The 18,126-nt window shown below is 49.7% G+C and overlaps 1 protein-coding gene across 2 annotated transcripts in view; it reads left to right on the top strand.

Annotated features, from left to right (window-relative positions):
* ODR4 (odr-4 GPCR localization factor homolog) overlaps positions 1-18,126 on the top strand; it is a 155,949-nt gene that overhangs the window by 24,464 nt on the left and 113,359 nt on the right. For both annotated transcript variants that reach the window (XM_075322003.1, XM_075322002.1), the window contains exon 3: positions 9,405-9,545. In XM_075322003.1, coding sequence (XP_075178118.1) covers positions 9,405-9,545 — 141 coding nt within the window. The remainder of the gene's footprint in view (positions 1-9,404; positions 9,546-18,126) is intronic.

The raw sequence follows: 18,126 nt of genomic DNA, 5'->3' as shown, positions 1-18,126 counted from the left end.
CTACTGCCCCCGGAGGACACACAAAGTCACTACACTCAAAAACGTGTAGCTCCTCCCTCCTAGCATATACACCCCCTGCTAGCCAGATCTAGCCAGTTTCTTGCTTTGTGTCAAGAGGATCACACACACACATGCATCCTTTTTTGATTTTTCATTTTTTCTAAAGATTTGGAAGAAAAGCGGGTCCACTGGACTCCCGGCATGTCCCTTCTCACCCCCCTGGCGGCGGTGCTGTTAAGGTTGACTTCAGGGCAGGAGCCCTACATGCCGCGCTCCTTCACCATCCCTTAGGGGCTCTGGCTTGAAGTTGGAGCCAACACGGTTCTCACTGCCTTGCAGGAGACCGGCCTCCATCCGCAGCCCTTTTGCAGGACCCTGCTGGACGGAGCACTGACCCCCACCCCACAGGGACTGGGCCCTGCGTCTCAAAGCTAAGTATAGAGACGTTTATTCAGAGGGTCCTTCTGCAATGTGGGGCACTTTTATTGGGGGGGACAGTGATTGCTTGATAATGCTGCTTTTTTACTGTTTTTCCGGCCGGTTCCACGGTTTTTACTGAGAACCGCGCCGATGATGCCTGATTCTCGGCCGCATGCATAACTCTAGGCCCCGGCTTCAGCCGCGGCCTAGTTTCGTTTCGTTCCCCTGCATGTCAGTCATGCAGGGGGACACTGCAGAGCCGGCCGCTCTGCACAGGGGAGGACACTCCTTTTTGAGGAGATGATTCCCTCCCCTGTACATCTCCTTCGCCCTCCGATTCCCGCTCCTGGGTTAACCCCCGCCCCCCCCCCTCACTCTGGCGCCATTTTCTCAGCGTCTTAGTACACTGGTCGGCGCTGGCTGCTCTGCAGTGCAGAGGGAGTGAATATCTGGCTGGGGGTCCAGGCTTGGAATTCGGATGGCACTCATAATAGCGGCCTGATAAGTCACAACCTCTGGTTGTGCACTTTTATACACTCTCAGGGCATTCTGAAGGAGTTAATTCTTTATCATAGAACCTCCTCCTCAGCAGCATGTCTCACTCTAGCAGCAAAGCTCCAAGGCTGTACACTACATGTTCTGCATGTAACCTCATATTGCCTGAACCGGCACACTGTAAGGGTTCTTATGTGGTGGATGGTGGTCAAGATGCCTCAGCCGGGAGTCTCCCCAGGCTGAACCCCTGTCTTGGGTATTCTAGACATTCTAGACAGAGCCCCCACCTCTGCAGCATGTCTCACAGAGCGAGGCTGCAGGCTGTTTTCCACTGCAGGTAGTCTCGTACGGCTATACCGAGCTCATAACCACTGTGGCCCCTCAGCTTCGGGGCTCATTAATGGTCCCTCCAGCTGCTCCGGTTTCGGTGGCTGACCCCCGTGGGAATCCTATTTCCAGGGGTCGGCTGTCCCGGCATCTGCTGAGCATGCAGCCCCCTTCTCAGGGCGTTTTCTGCTTCGCTCAGCAAAGCTCACAAGGGACTCTCCTTCTGGGCTCAGACCCCGTCCTCCTGACAGGGAGACGCAGGGTCCCCTGTCCTCCCCGTCCCGCAGCTCCGATTACGAGCTGACTCACTGGACGAGGAGGATGTCTCTACCACGGGCTCGGACGCTACTTTATGTACATTGATCCGTCCGTAGGTGACGCAGATGCGAATGATTGGATTGCGTCCATTATTCTTGTACTGGACCTCCATCCGCCTGATCAGGGGAGTATTCCCCGCTGGCAGAAAGGCATCAGTATACCTTTAACAGGACGAGGAGTGTGTTCCTTATCCACTCCAGTTTTCAGCCCGCTGCGTCCAAGCCCACAGCCTATCCTGCAGACCCCACAGCGGGGTTCTGCTGCCTGTCTCCCCCTCCCATCAGAGGTGGTCAAGGAGTGTACTCATTCGCCAAGGGTAGCCACTCCGGTGTCTAGACTTTCAGCCTGGATAGTTGTATCAGTGGCTGACGGCACCTCTATATGGATCCTACGGTACATTAATTTTGTACTGGACCTCAATCCGCCGGTGTTACCTTATCTAGGTGAACACAACGTGTGTTCCTTAACCACTCCAGTTTTCAGGCCCCTGTGACTAGCCCAGGGTCCGCTCTGACAGTCGCTTCCCATGAAGCGTGATTCTGAGGACTGTGTTTCCCCTGTCCACCAATGGTGGTCAAGAAGTGGGCTCATTCACCTCAGGTGGCTCAGCCCGGACCGTTTTGTCAGTGGCTGATGGCTCCTCACTTAAGGTTCTGCGGTCCGCCCGGTTGTCCTTTGGGCCAAGTCGGTATGGGGACGGCAGGAGCTTCGTTCTCCTCAGCTTTACAGCAGTGCGGTTTTTTTGTACCTTCTCTGCTTCTCTGGAGGAGATGCATTCTCTCACAGGGACTCTATGCCCAAAACGGTTGCCTGAACTTCCAGACTTCAGTCTTTTCATCCTATGCCAGGTCTGCCATGCTGGACACCGCACGGCGGTGGTCTGGGCTACCTTCCTCGCTATCCGCAGGCTCCTGTGGCTTCGGAATTGGAAGGCAGATGCCTCTATGGAGGTTCCTTGCTGGGCTCCCCCTTGGTGGGACCAGTTTCCTCGGAACCAACTGGGTGAAATTAAGGAAGCTCTTGGCGGGGAGTGTTCTTCCTTGCCACAAACCTAAACCAGGGAACCTGTCCAGGGCAGGAATCAGTTGAGGTTTCGGTGGTTTCCGTTCCTCCATCTGATCGTCCTCTAGCTCGGCCTAGGTTCATAGAACCAAATGGCTCGAAGCTGCGTCTTCAGAAGACCGCAGGAGATGCTGTCACTGAGTCAGCTTCCTCCGAGCTATTTAGCCACGCCAACAACCTCCTTGGTCGGTGGCAGGCTCTCTCCACTTGGCGACGTAGGGTTCTAACATGTCTCCGTTCAGTGGGGGCGAGATTATATCTCCCTTGGCTACAGGATGGACTTCTGTCCACCCGCCAAACAGATTTTTGCTCCTCCCGGCTCCAAGGCCGCCGCCTTCTCACAGGCCGTGGCATTTCTTGCAGGCCAATGGAGTAATTGTACCGGTTCCCGACTGGGAACGGTTCTGAGATTTTTGCTTAAATCTATTCCTAGTCCCCGAAGAGGGCGGTGCCTTCCGACCTGGATCTTTAGCTTTCAAGCATAGCCAGGTGTGGCGTTTTCACATGGAGTCTCGGTTTTGTTCCGTGTGTTTTTTTCACCGGATCAATCAAGAACCCAAGGAGATTCCCTAGCAGCCATCGGCATCAGAGATGCCTATCGGCAGGAGTCAATTGCAGTTTCACACCAGCGTTGACTACGTTTTGACAATCGGAGTGGTCCAATTCGTGGCTCTTCCCTTGGGGTTAGCCAAGGCCCCTCGAGTATTCTCATTGGGGCAGCTGTGATTAGGGTCCTGCCCCCCTAGGGTTTGGCAGTGATCTTTTGCCCTGGACGGCCTTCTTGTCGGGGCTTCATCCAGTGCTGACTCTTAGCAGAGTGCTTCGCTCACTCTCGCCACTCTGACCTATTCGGGTGGCTTGTCTTTCTGTCCAAGTCCACTCTGACTTCGAACCAGAGGTTCTCAGGGCGTCAATGGAAGCGGTTCCTTGCCCAGTTTCTCCTGCGTCCTCTCAGACTGGATGTTTTCCGCTGTGCAAGCGAACTCACTCCTCCCACGGGGTGGTGGCTTCGCCACTGACCAGGGGCTCGTTTCAGTGGTGGCTTCGGCCACTCTGTCTCAGGGGCGCTCCTTTCTGGCCCGTCCCGGGTGATCCTCACCAGGATGCTAGCCTATCCGCCTTGGGAGCAGTATATCTCCACCGTGGAGCGCAGGGCGCTTGGACTCTGTCCGAATCAGCCCTCTGGATCAATGTGCTGGAAATCAGAGCTGTATTTCTGGCTCTCTAAGCCTTCACCATCTGTGGGCGGCTAGGCACATTCGAGTCCAGTCGGACAACGTGACAGCGTTTTCCTACATCAGCTTCCAGGGCGGGACACTCAGCCGCCTGGCAATCTTGGCGGCTCAACATTCTTCAGTGGACAAGGGACTCCTAGACATCCTAGATGTGAACACTACGAGGCAGGCTATTTCAGCTGTCCAACCGTGGTCCACAATCCTCAGGTTTTGCGATAGACACACTGGTTCATGTTTGATTCCAGCTTTGTCTCTTTACGAATTTCACCCTCTACCTCTTGTCCAGAGTCCTGCGCAAGATCGGTAAAGGGGGCCGTCGGGTCATTCTTCCAGACTGACCCAAGCAGGCTTGGTACTCTGACCTGCTCCTTCTGTCCGTTGGGTTGCCATGGCATCTTCCGGACCGTTCAGACCTTTTCTCAAGAGGTCCGTTTTTTCCCGTCAGAATTCTGGATTCTCAGATTGACGGCGTAGCTCTTGAGTCCTGGATCTTGGCGACTTCTGATATCCGTCCTGAAGTCATCTCCACTATGACTCAAGCTCCAAAGTGTCCTTTGACCTTTTTGGCCTTGCCGACCCTCCTGTCCCTTCCACAGTCCGGTCTACAGCTAGGACTATCCCTCATTAAGGGACAGGTCTCGGCTCTGTCAGTATGTGCCAGCGGCGTATCGTCCGGCTGGCTCCGGTGCGCTCCTTTAAGGGCGCATCTCACATCATTCCGCCTTTCCGGCGGCATATGGAGACCTGGGACCTTAATCCGGTCCTCCCGGTTCCCGGAAACCCCCCTTTGCGCCTCTTGGGGAGGTTTCTTTGTTTCATCTTTCACATAAAAGACTCTTTCTAGTGGCTATAATTTCCCGCCAGAGAGTTCTGGCTGCACTCTCTCGGAGTCACCCCCTTTTTTTGGTCTTTTGCATCAAGACAAGGTGGTCTTCGTCCGACTCCGGACTTTTTTCCCTAAGGTGGTTACTGCTTCCACCTTATCTGGGGCAATTTTCCTGCCTTCCTTTTGTCCGGCTCCTGTTCATCGCTTGAGGAAGCGTTGCATATCCTGGATCTGGTGCGGGCGCTCCGGATCTATGTGTCTCGCACCGCCGTTATTAGGCGGTGCACCTCTCTGGTGCTGACTGTTCGTCAGCGTAGCGGTCTCTCGGCATCTAAGCCGACCCTGATCGTTGGCTTAGGTCGGCCATTTCCGAGACCTACAAGTGTACTCAAGTGCCTTCCCCGCCGGGGATCAGAGCACATTTGGTCAGACCTGTCGGCGCCTTTTTTGGGCTTTCAGGCACCAGGTTACGGCTCAGTAGGTCTGTCAGACTGCAGCTCGAATTAGTCTGCATACTTTTTCGAAGCACTACCCAAGGCATGCTCATGCTTTGGCAGACGTGGGCTTGGGCAGACGCATTTTTCCGGCGTCTGTCGCCCATTTGTGAAGTTAGGTTTGCCTGCTTCTCAGTTGTCTGTTTATTCCCACCCATGGACTGCTTTTGAACGTCCCATGGTTTGGGTCTCCCATAGGAACGATAAAGAAAAAGAGAATTTTGTTACTTACCGTAAATTCTTTTTCTTATAGTTCCGTCATGGGAGACCCAGCACCCTCCCTATTGCCTGTTGGCAGGTTTCTTGTTCCGTGTGTCTTCACCGGCTGTTATTGTTGTAGACAGAGGTTCCGGTTCTTCCGGATTTTACTCTGTCTCTTCTTGTGGGTGGATGTCCTCCTTCAGCTTTTGCACTAAACTGGCTAGATCTGGCTAGCAGGCTAGATCTGGCTAGCAGGGGGTGTATATGCTAGGAGGGAGGAGCTACACGTTTTTGAGTGTAGTGACTTTGTGTGTCCTCCGGGGGCAGTAGCTATACACCCATGGTTTGGGTCTCCCATGACGGAACTATAAGAAAAAGAATTTACGGTAAGTAACAAAATTCTCTTTTTTTTGGTCGCCACAAATTTTACGCAAACTGCAATAACAGGCGATTAAAATGTAGCATCTGCACAAAAATAGTATGGTTAAAAACGTCAGTTCAAGACGCAAAAAAAAGCCATTACTGAGCCATAGATACCGAACAATAAGACCGCTACAGGTTGCGAAAAATGGTGCAAAATGTACGCTACTTTTTTCGGACAAACTTCTGATTTTTCTTAATCCTTTAGATAAAAGTAAACCTATTCATGTTTGGTGTCTTTGAACTCGCACCGACCTGAGGCATTACACCGACACATCAGTTTTACCCTATAGGGAACACAGTGAATATAATATCTCAAAAACAATGGTGCAATCACACTTTTTTGTAATTTTTCCGCATTTGGATTTTTTTGCCATTTTCCAGTATACTATATGGTTAAAATTCATTGTCTCACTTAAAAGTACAGCTCGTTCCGCAAAAAACAAGCCCTCGCATAACCATATTGACTGAAAAATAAAAAGTTACTTCTCTCAGAAGAAGAACGGCGCTAAACCCCCCCCCCCCCACCCCCGAAGAGCGCAAAATCGGCTGGTTGTAAAGAAGCTAATTCTTAAATTTGCTTACTGGCTCTAATTTTCAAGATACAGAGGTGGTTATTAATGTAAGGTTTTTGGTGCACCTTTAGGTGATGATTACATCATCAATATGACATCATCAGTAGTCTATTAGGCCATTGCATCATGTTATAATATCCAGTAGAAACCCGCCATCTCGGCCCTGATGGTGTCATTGGAATTAAAATTGCACCATTTAGCCTTACAGGCTCGCTCACTGTTACCTTTTATGGCTTATTTTTATCAGAATAAATTCAGAGATGCCTCAGATTTACAGCAAAAAGCATTTATAGCATATAACTGCTGTAGATATACATACAGCTCTGACAAAAATTAATAGGCCACTGCAAAATTGTCAGTTTTTCTGATTTTTCTCTTTATAGGTATATTTTTGAGCAAAATGTAAATTGTTCTTTTTTTCTATAAACTACAGACAACGTCTCCGAATTTCCAGCGATAAATTTTGTATTTATTTTTTAAAAATGAGAAACGGTCAAAATAACAAAAAAAAAGCATTGTTTTCATACCTCAAATAATGCAAAGAAAACAAGTTCATTATCATTTAGAAACAACAATACTAATAATGTTTTCTCTCAGGAAGAGTTCAGAGATCAATATTTTGTGGAATAACCATGATTTTTAATCACAGCTCACATGCGTCTTGGCATGCTTTCCACCAGTCTGTCACACTGCTTTTGGGTGACCTTATGCCACTCCTGGTGCAAAAATGTAAGCAGTTCTTCTTTCTTTGATGGCTTGTGACTATCCATCTTCCTCTTGATTACATTCCAGAGGTTTTCATTGGGGTTCAGGTCTGGAGATTTGGCTGGCCATGACAGGGTTTTGATGTGGTGGTCCTTCATCCACACATTGATTGACCTAGCTGTGTGGCATGGTGCATTGTCCTGCTGGAAAAAACAGTCCTCAGAGTTGGGGAACATTGCCTGCGCAGAAGGAAGCAACTGTTTTTCCAGGATAACCTTGTATATGCAGCTTGATTCATACGTCCTTCGCAAAGTTTAATCTGCCCAATTCCTGCCCAATTTGTAGAGTAAGGTAATCTTCTCTGATGAGTCTAATTTTCAGCTTTGCCCAACACCTGGTCATCTACTGGTTAGACAGAGACCTGGAGAGGTGTAGATGCCACAGTGTCTTGCAGCCACTGTGAAATTGGTGGAGGATTGGTGATAATCTGGGGATGCTTCAGCAAGGCTGAAATTGGTCAGATTAAACTTTGCGAAGAACGTATGAATCAAGCTGCATATAAAGGTTATCCTGGAAAAACAGTTGCTTCCTTCTGCTCAGGCAATGTTCCCCAACTCTGAGGACTGTTTTTTTCCAGCAGGACAATGCACCATGCCACACAGCTAGGTCAATCAATGTGCGGATGAAGGACCACCACATCAAAACTCTGTCATGGCCAGCCCATTCTCCAGACCTGAACCCCATTGAAAACCTCTGGACTGCTTACATTTTTGGGCTAGCAGTGGCATAAGGTCACCCAAATCAGTGTGAAAGACTGGTGGAAAGCATGCCAAGATGCATGAAAGCTGTGATTGAAAATCATGGTTATTCAACAAAATATTGATTTCTAAACTCTTCCTGAGGTAAAACATTATTAGTATTGTTGTTTCTAAATGATTATGAACTTGTTTTCTTTGCATTATTTGAGCTCTGAAAGCAATGCATTGTTTTGTTATTTTTGTCTCATTTTCAGAAAATAAATACAAAATTTATTGCTTGGAAATTCAGAGACGTTGTTAGTAGTTTATAGAATAAAAAAACAATTTACATTTTACTCAAAAATATACCTATAAAGAGAAAAATCAGAAAAACTGACAATTTTGCAGTGGTCTCTTAATTTTTGCCAAAGTTGTATATGGCAAAGTGACTTTTGTGCCTTAATAGTTAAACTTTATTCCCAAGGTCATGGGAGCCCGTTGCCTGTATGTTAGCCACAGAATAGGAGAGAGGGACAAGTTGTGCCCGCACCTATACTGTGATAAATGTGCATCGCCTCTTATGCAGTGGTTGAATAGAAAAAGGCAGCCTATGCCAAGTCATTAAGACATTGCACATTTGAAGGGGTTTCCCACTACTTTTATATTGATGACCTCTCCTTAGGATAGGTCATCAATGTCTGATCGGCCGTGGTCCGACAGCCTACACCTTCGTCAATCAGCTGTACTCGATCCCGGCAGCGGTAGCAGGTGGCCAGAAATGCTCAGTTCCGGAACTGCTCCGTCTTCTGATAGTGGTTGCGGCCGAGTACTGCACATCCGCCTCATATGGATCGGAATAGGAGGCGAATGTGCAGTACCCGGCCGTGGCCACTATCAGAAGACTGGACAACTCCGGAACTGAGCATTTCTGGCTGCCACCTGCTGCCGGGACAGTGAACAGCTGATCGGCAGGGGTGCAGTGTGTTGGACCCCGGCCGATCGGACACTGATGACTTCCCCTAAGGCTAGGCCATCAATGGAAAAGTAGTGGACAACACCTTTAATTTCTGAAAACATGTAGATTAGTGTGATGTGTATGTAAGAAGCACGTCTGCTGCTCAAATCACAGGATTTTGGTCTCTTTCATTAATTTTATCTGCATCATTTCCATAAAACATTAGAGCAGATGTACTAATATAAAATGGCGGTAAATCTACATATAACTGTACCAGTGTTGGGGCACACGTGCCCTGCCCCAAATTTATTAGACGGATATTCCCCTCTCAGGCATTTCTAAATCCACAAATGCAGATACATTTGTGACTTGCATTTTTCATGTAATGAGACCCATCTCACTCCGCTTTATGTGTCAATCACTACTTTATTTTTTAATTTAAAAATGTCAAAGCCGAAGTGGTATAACATTAACCTTCGTGTGTAAAGATGCACCAAATTCCTCGTCCAGCTTAGTACATTGGTATCTACTATAAGTTTAGATAAGTAAATGCCAATTTTGTCCATATATGACCGCTTTCCCATTATTATATGTTTAGTTTAATTTTTTTGTATGTTCTCTTGTTTCATTTTAGTCCTCCATGCAAAGAGACTACGTGGTTCTAGCTGTTCAAACCCCCAAAAAAGAAGATCAAGATGAGGGCCCTAAAAAAAAGACTGGCCTTTCCACGCTTGATGAGGTTGATGAGGAGTGGGTTTCTATTCATGCTAGTCAGGTAACCACATAAGAAGTAAAGTACTCCCTCATGTGTGTACTAGGGCTCTACGCGTGATGAGTATAGTTAGTGCCAAGGACTGAATCTTTCTCTTACATCTGTATAGACTTTCCCAGGTCCTAAAGGGTACTTTACACGCTGCGATATCGGTACCGATATCGCTAGCGAGCGTACCCGCCCCGTCGGTTGTGCGTCACGGGCAAATCGCTGCCCGTGGCGCACAACATCGCTTACACAGGTCACACGGACTTACCTTCCCTGCGACGTCGCTCTGGCCGGCGATGCGCCTCCTTTCTAAGGGGGCGGTTTGTGCGACGTCACACGACAGCCATCCAATAGCAGAGGAGGGACAGAGATGAGCGGCCGGAACATGCCACCCACCTCCTTCCTTCCTCATTGCCGGTGGACGCAGGTAAGGAGATGTTCGTCATTCCTGCGGTGTCACACATAGCGATGTGTGATGCCGCAGAAATGACGAACAACATTGTACCTGCAGCAGCAACAATATTTGGAAAAGGAGCGACATGTCAACGGGCAACGATTTTTCACGTTTTTGCGCTAGTTGATCGTTGCTCCTTGGTGTCACACGCTGCGATGTCGCTAACGGCGCCGGATGTGCATCACTAACGACGTGACCCCGACGATATATCGTTAGCGATGTCGCAGCGTGTAAAGCACCCTTAAGTGTATGTTCTCTATTTCGGTTTTACTGACCACGGTGTCACCATATCTTGACCATTTTTCTGATATCATACTGCTGTTTTCACCAAGTTTTATTATTTTTACTAATAGAAATACAATCTGAAATTTCTGTCTCATCCACACACATAAGGGAAAACATTCCAAGCAGATTTCACTGTCGGTCAGACTCAAGCCAGCTCCTGTAAGCAGGAAGGCTAGTCACTGGGCTTGTCAGTGTAATGCTGAAGTTTTTAGACAATGGATTGCTAAAAAACTGCTGAAAATTAACACAACTCCAATTTGAAAAGACATTCTATAAAATGTATAGAAAACAAGAACACAATGATTTGGAAATCTCTTAAAGCCCTAATACATCCAGCACAGAACACCGATCAGAAGGTGAAAGTCAAATATTTCTCTATTTTATTTAAAAAAGTAACTCATTTCGAAACGCATCTCAATAAAGTGTGGACAGGGCCATGTTTACCATTCTATAGCATTTCCTCTTCTTTTTACATCAGTGTATAAATGTCTAGCAAGTGAAGAGACCAAGTACTGGAGTTTTGGGAGAGAAATGTTCTCCCTTCCTTGTCTGATGTAAAATTCTAACTGCTCAACAGTCCTGGGTCTTCTATGCCACATTTTTCAATGCGTAACGTGTCAAATGTATTATATTGGTAAAAAGTCTGGATTGCAAGCGGCCAGTTCATCATCTGGACTCTTCTTCTGAGAAGCCACGCTGTTGTGTTAGACGCATGTGGTTTAGCATTGTCTTGCTGAAATATTCAAGCCCTTCCATGAAATAAACATTGTCTGGATGGGAGATAGGACTGTGGAAGAAAGCGCAATAGGGTCTTACCAGGCAGAGCAACAGGCTAATATAAGTAAAAAAAAACTCACCTAAAGGGGTTGTGATAGTCACAACTCCTGGAATCCCGTTGTATAAAGGCGAACAGCTGCAGCCCAGAGAGAAATCAATAATAAATTCAGGAGAAGGAACTGGGTATCTTGCCGTGCTATCACCAAACCAATCTCAAGATTGTTATGTCCTTTCCTTGGTGTTCTGATGAAGGAGACTGCGATCTCCGAAACTCATTGACCTGTGCAAAAGAAAAAAGACATGGATTAATTAATTTACATCGATTGGTTTGGTGATAGTGCAGCAAGATACCCGGTTCCTTCTCCTTTATTGTCTGGATGGGGTCATATGTTGTTCTAAAATTTCTCTATAATGCTGATCATTTATAGTGTAAGATGTACAAACATGTAAGCAGGCCATGTAATTAGAGTCTAGTATAACCCCTACCATCAGACATGCAGGAACTTTGGGGTGATAACCAGCTGGATGGTCCCTCTCCTCCTGAGTCCTCAGGACACAGCATCTGTAGTTCCCATAAATAATGTCAAACTTCCATTCATTTGACCAAAGAATAATTTTCCATTTTACCTCAGTCTGTTTTAAATGCGCTTTGTCCTAGAGAAGATGGTAGTTTTTTTCTGGATTGTGTTGATATGTGGCTTTTTTCTTTGCATTTAGAGCTTTAGAGCTTTTATTTGCATTTGTGGCTTGCACAGCGAACATCTGGATTTTTGGTAGTGTTCTTTAGCCTGTGCAGATTTGCATGACTGATCCTGAATCATGGCTGTTTTTTATGTAGTGCTATGTGAGGACCTGTAGACTACGAGCATCAAATATTGACTGTTGGCCTTGTCCCTTGTGCACATGGATTTCACCAGAATCTGAATCTTTTGATTACAATATCTACTGTTGATGGTGGGATATTCAAGTTTTTACAATTTTGCGTTGATGAACATTTTTCTGAAATTGTTACACAAATTGTAAGCACAGCTTTTCACAGATATGTGAACCTCTGACCGTCTTTGCTTTTGAGAGACTCTGCCTTTCAAACATGCTATTTCTTTGTCGCTCTATTGGGAGACCCAGACAATTGGGTTGTATAGGCTGTGCCTCCGGAGGCCGCACAAAGTACTACACTTAAAAGTGTTAAGCCCCTCCCCTTCTGCCTATACACCCCCCGTGCTCCCACGGGCTCCTCAGTTTTCTGCTTTGTGCGAAGGAGGTCAGACACGCACAGCACAGCTCCACAGATGGGTCAGCAGCAGCTGCTGACCATGTCGGATGGAAGAAAAGTGGGCCCATATAGGGCCCCCAGCATGCTCCCTTCTCACCCCACTCTTGTCGGCGGTGTTGTTAAGGTTGAGGTATCCAATTGCGGGTACGGAGGCTGGAGCCCACATGCTGCTTTCCTTCCCCATCCCCCTCTGGGCTCTGGGTGAAGTGGGATCCTATCGGTCTTCAGGCACTGAGACCGTGCTTCATCCACAACTCCTGTGGAGACTGCTGGATAGGAGCCGGGTACCATTCAGGGACATGGCCCTGCTACGTGAAGGTACTCTGTATCCCTGTGGGGACCGCGCACGGCAACACCTCAGCTTTGCTGGGTGTGCTAGTGCACCGGGGACCGCGGCGCTGCCGGGTTAAACAGTGCCATTACACACTCAGCGTCGCTGAGTGTGTTTATATGTAGGGGCTACCGCGCTAACCGCCGCTGCCTTAAACTGCGGCGCGGCTGGGACTTGTAGTTCGCCGGGGACCTCGGCGCCGGCCGCGCTTTTACGGCGGCAGGCTTATACTCGAGTCCCCGGCTTGGCTTGCGGCCTAGTTTTCCTTTTCTCCCGCCCTCAGCCCTGACAGGCAGGGGAAGGGCGGGACGCTGCATGGAACGAGCAGCACTGAGGGCTACTCCACCCCCCTCACTGTGCACAGTGTGAGCGACAGTTCCCGCACTTTCTCGGCCACGCCCACGGCTCCCTCCTCTCGTCAGGACGCCGCAGCCATTCCTGTCAGCTCCTCCGACGCTGCAGAGGGGGACAAACCCTGGGAGACCCAGACACGGTCTCTGGTGGCCTCACAACCGCTTTAGGCGGCTGGTAAGCAGCACCTGTTGGTGCTAGCCCCATGGTGCTGTAGTGTACTGATACATTATTTATTATAGTATATACTCTACACTGTATGAGCACAGTTCATTCTGGCTATATACCCTATTGTGTTACTCAGGGAAAACAATAGCATGGCGCCCACAAAAGGCAGGGGTGCCAAAACACAGGCTTATTATGCTGCCTGCACCGCTTGTACGACCCCGCTACCGGCAGGTTCCACTGACCCTCATTGTGTGCAATGTTCGGCCCCGGTGACACTTCTTCAGCCAGAGCCTCTGCTAAGAGGGGCCCAGGGGGAGCCACCTGTTGACACTGTCCAGGTGACGGGGACTGAGTTTGCAAAACTCTCTGAGACTATTGCTAAGATACTAGAAGCCTTACAGTCCAGGCCGGTATCTCAGCAAAGGGACTCTGTTGAACATTGTCCTCCCGGGGTATCTCATACATCCCAGGCTGAGGGTTATGACTTAGACCCCAGCCCCAGACCGCATAAGCGGGCTCGCTTAGAATTTCCCTCGACATCATATGGTTCAGGGTCTCAGCGGGGGGAATCTCTGGTTGATGATGCGGAGACAGATGATCAGGATTCTGATCCTGATGGCGCTCTCAATATTAATACTCCAGACGGGGACGCCATAGTGAACGATCTTATTGCGTCCATCAATCATATGCTGGATATCTCTCCCTCAGCTCCTCCGGCGGAGGAGTCAGTGTCTCAGCAGGAGAAATTCCGTTTCAGGTTCCCCAAGCGTACACCGAGTATGTTTCTAGACCACTCTGATTTCAGAGAGGCAGTCCAGAATCACCATGCTTGTCCAGATAAGCGTTTTTCTAAGCGCCTTAAGGATACACGTTATCCTTTTCCCCCTGACGTGGTTAAAGGTTGGACTCAGTGTCCCAAAGTGGATCCTCCAATCTCCAGACTGGCGGCTAGATCCATACTTGCAGTGGAAGATGGGGCCTCGCTCAAAGATGCCACTGACAGGCAGATGGAGCTCTGGTTGAAATCCATCTATGAAGCTATCGGAGCTTCTTTTGCCCCAGCATTCGCAGCCGTATGGGCGCTACAAGCTATCTCAGCAGGTCAGGCGCAAATTGAAGCGGCCGCGCCACAAGTGGAATCCATTACCACCCAGACCTCGGCAATTGCGTCTTACGCTATTAATGCTGTCCTGGACTCTGCGAGCCGTACGGCGGTTGCGGCCGCCAATTCGGTGGTACTCCGCAGGGCCTTGTGGCTACGGGAATGGAAGGCAGATTCTGCTTCCAAAAAGCGCTTAACCAGTTTGCCAATTTCTGGCGACAGGCTGTTTGGCGAGCGTCTGGATGAAATCATCAAACAATCCAAGGGAAAGGATACATCCTTACCCCAGCCCAAGCAGAACGTACCCCAACAGAGGAGAGGGCAGTCGAGGTTTCGGTCCTTTCGGGGCGCGGGCAGGTCCCACTTCTCCTCGTCCAAAGGGTCTCAGAAGGAACAAAGGAACTCTGATGCATGGCGGTCTAAGTCACGTCCTAAAAAGACAACCGGAGGCGCCGCTAACAAAGCGGCTTCCTCATGACTTTCGACCTCCTCTAGTAGCATCCTCGGTCGGTGGCAGGCTCTCCCGCTTTTGCGACACCTGGCTGCCACAAATAAAAGACCGCTGGGTGAGAGACATTCTGTCTCACGGTTACAGGATAGAGTTCACCTCTCGTCCTCCGACTCGATTCTTCAGGTCATCCCCGCCTCCCGAGCGAGCCGAGGCTCTTCTGCAGGCGCTGGGCACTCTGAAGGCGGAAGGAGTGGTGGTCCCTGTTCCTCTTCAGCAACAGAGCCACGGTTTTTACTCCAACTTGTTTGTGGTCCCAAAGAAGGACGGGTCTTTCCGCCCGGTCCTGGACCTGAAACTGCTCAACAAGCACGTAAAAACCCGACGGTTCAGGATGGAATCCCTCCGCTCCGTCATCGCCTCAATGTCCCAAGGAGATTTCCTTGCATCGATCGATATCAAAGATGCTTATCTCCACGTACCGATTGCTCCAGAGCACCAGCGCTTCTTGCGCTTCGCCATAGGAAACGAACACCTGCAATTTGCGGCACTGCCGTTCGGCCTGTCAACAGCCCCACGGGTTTTTACCAAGGTGATGGCTACTGTAGTAGCGCTCCTACACTCGCAGGGTCACTCGGTGATTCCGTATTTGGACGATCTGCTGATCAAGGCACCCTCTCAAGAGGCATGCCAACGCAGCCTCGACGCTACCCTGGAGACTCTCCAGGGTTTCGGGTGGATCATCAATTTTCCAAAGTCAAATCTGACACCGGCCCAATCACTGACTTATCTTGGCATGGAGTTTCATACCCGCTCAGCGATAGTGAAGCTTCCGCTGATCAAGCAGCAGTCACTACAGAAAGGGGTACAATCTCTCCTTCAAGGCCAGTCACACCCCTTGAGGCGCCTCATGCACTTCCTGGGGAAGATGGTGGCAGCAATGGAGGCAGTCCCTTTCGCGCAGTTTCACCTGCGTCCCCTTCAATGGGACATCTTACGCAAATGGGACAGGAAGACGACGTCCCTCGACAGGAACGTCTCCCTCTCTCAGGCGACCAAAGCTTCCCTTCGGTGGTGGCTCCTTCCCACTTCACTATCGAAGGGGAAATCCTTCCTACCCCCATCCTGGGAAGTAGTCATGACGGACGCGAGTCTGTCAGGGTGGGGAGCGGTTTTTCTCCACCACAGGGCTCAGGGTACGTGGACCCAGCAAGAGTCCTCGCTTCAGATCAATGTTCTGGAAATACGGGCAGTGTATCTTGCCCTGAAAGCGTTCCAGCAGTGGTTGAAGGGCAAGCAGATCCGAATTCAGTCGGACAACTCCACAGCGGTGGCATACATCAACCACCAGGGCGGCACACGCAGCAGGCAAGCCTTCCAGGAAGTCCGGCGGATTTTGATGTGGGCGGAAGCCACGGCCTCCACCATATCCGCAGTTCACATCCCAGGCGTGGAAAACTGGGAAGCAGATTATCTCAGTCGCCAGGGCATGGACGCAGGGGAATGGTCCCTTCACCCGGACGTGTTTCAGGAGATCTGTTGCCGCTGGGGGGTGCCGGACGTCGACCTCATGGCGTCCCGGCACAACAACAAGGTACCAATGTTCATGGCACGGTCTCAAGATCCCAGAGCTCTGGCGGCAGACGCCTTAGTTCAGGATTGGTCGCAGTTTCAGCTCCCTTATGTGTTTCCTCCGCTGGCACTGTTGCCCAGAGTGTTACGCAAGATCAGGGCCGATTGCCGCCGCGTCATCCTCGTCGCTCCAGACTGGCCGAGGCGGTCGTGGTACCCGGATCTGTGGCATCTCACGGTCGGCCAACCGTGGGCACTACCAGACCGACCAGACTTGCTATCTCAAGGGCCGTTTTTCCATCTGAATTCTGCGGCCCTCAACCTGACTGTGTGGCCATTGAGTCCTGGATCCTAGCGTCTTCAGGGTTATCTCAAGACGTCATTGCCACTATGAGACAAGCTAGGAAACCAACGTCCGCTAAAATCTACCACAGGACGTGGAAAATTTTCCTGTCGTGGTGTTCTGCTCAGGGTATTTCTCCCTGGCCTTTTGCCTTGCCCACTTTTCTGTCCTTCCTTCAATCTGGACTGGAAAAGGGTTTGTCGCTCGGCTCCCTTAAGGGACAAGTCTCAGCGCTCTCTGTGTTTTTCCAGAAGCGCCTAGCCAGACTTCCACAGGTACGCACGTTCCTGCAGGGGGTTTGTCACATCGTCCCTCCTTACAAGCGGCCGTTAGAACCCTGGGATCTGAACAGGGTGCTGATGGTTCTTCAGAAACCACCATTCGAGCCTATGAGGGATATTCCTCTCTCACGCCTTTCGCAGAAAGTGGTTTTTCTAGTGGCAGTCACTTCACTTCGGAGAGTGTCTGAGCTAGCAGCGCTTTCATGCAAAACCCCTTTCCTGGTGTTTCACCAGGACAAGGTAGTTCTACGTCCGGTTCCGGATTTTCTCCCTAAGGTGGTATCCCCCTTTCATCTCAATCAGGATATCTCCTTACCTTCTTTTTGTCCTCATCCAGTTCACCAATGTGAAAAGGATTTGCACTTGTTAGATCTGGTGAGAGCACTCAGAATCTACATTTCTCGTACGGCGCCCCTGCGCCGCTCGGATGCACTCTTTGTCCTTGTCGCTGGCCAGCGTAAAGGGTCACAGGCTTCCAAATCAACCCTGGCTCGGTGGATCAAGGAGCCAATTATCGAAGCTTACCGTTCGGCTGGGCTTCCGGTTCCCTCAGGGCTGAAGGCCCATTCTACCAGAGCCGTGGGTGCGTCCTGGGCTTTGAGGCACCAGGCTACGGCTCAGCAGGTGTGTCAGGCGGCTACCTGGTCGAGTCTGCACACTTTCACGAAGCACTATCAAGTGCATACCTATGCTTCGGCGGATGCCAGCCTAGGTAGACGAGTCCTGCAGGCGGCGGTTGCCCACCTGTAGGAAGAGGCCGTTTTTACGGCTCTCTTACGAGGTATTATTTTACCCACCCAGGGACTGCTTTTGGACGTCCCAATTGTCTGGGTCTCCCAATAGAGCGACAAAGAAGAAGGGAATTTTGTTTACTTACCGTAAATTCCTTTTCTTCTAGCTCTAATTGGGAGACCCAGCACCCGCCCCTGTTTTTTTGTGTACACATGTTGTTCATGTTGAATGGTTTCAGTTCTCCGATATTCCTTCGGATTGAAGTTAATTTAAACCAGTTTGTAATTCTTTTTCCTCCTTCTTGCTTTTGCACCAAAACTGAGGAGCCCGTGGGAGCACGGGGGGTGTATAGGCAGAAGGGGAGGGGCTTAACACTTTTAAGTGTAGTACTTTGTGCGGCCTCCGGAGGCACAGCCTATACAACCCAATTGTCTGGGTCTCCCAATTAGAGCTAGAAGAAAAGGAATTTACGGTAAGTA

Source organism: Anomaloglossus baeobatrachus, chromosome 8, assembly GCF_048569485.1.
Source record: "Anomaloglossus baeobatrachus isolate aAnoBae1 chromosome 8, aAnoBae1.hap1, whole genome shotgun sequence".
Taxonomy (NCBI): Eukaryota; Metazoa; Chordata; class Amphibia; order Anura; family Aromobatidae; genus Anomaloglossus; species Anomaloglossus baeobatrachus.
This window is presented reverse-complemented; position numbering and strand designations above follow the sequence as displayed.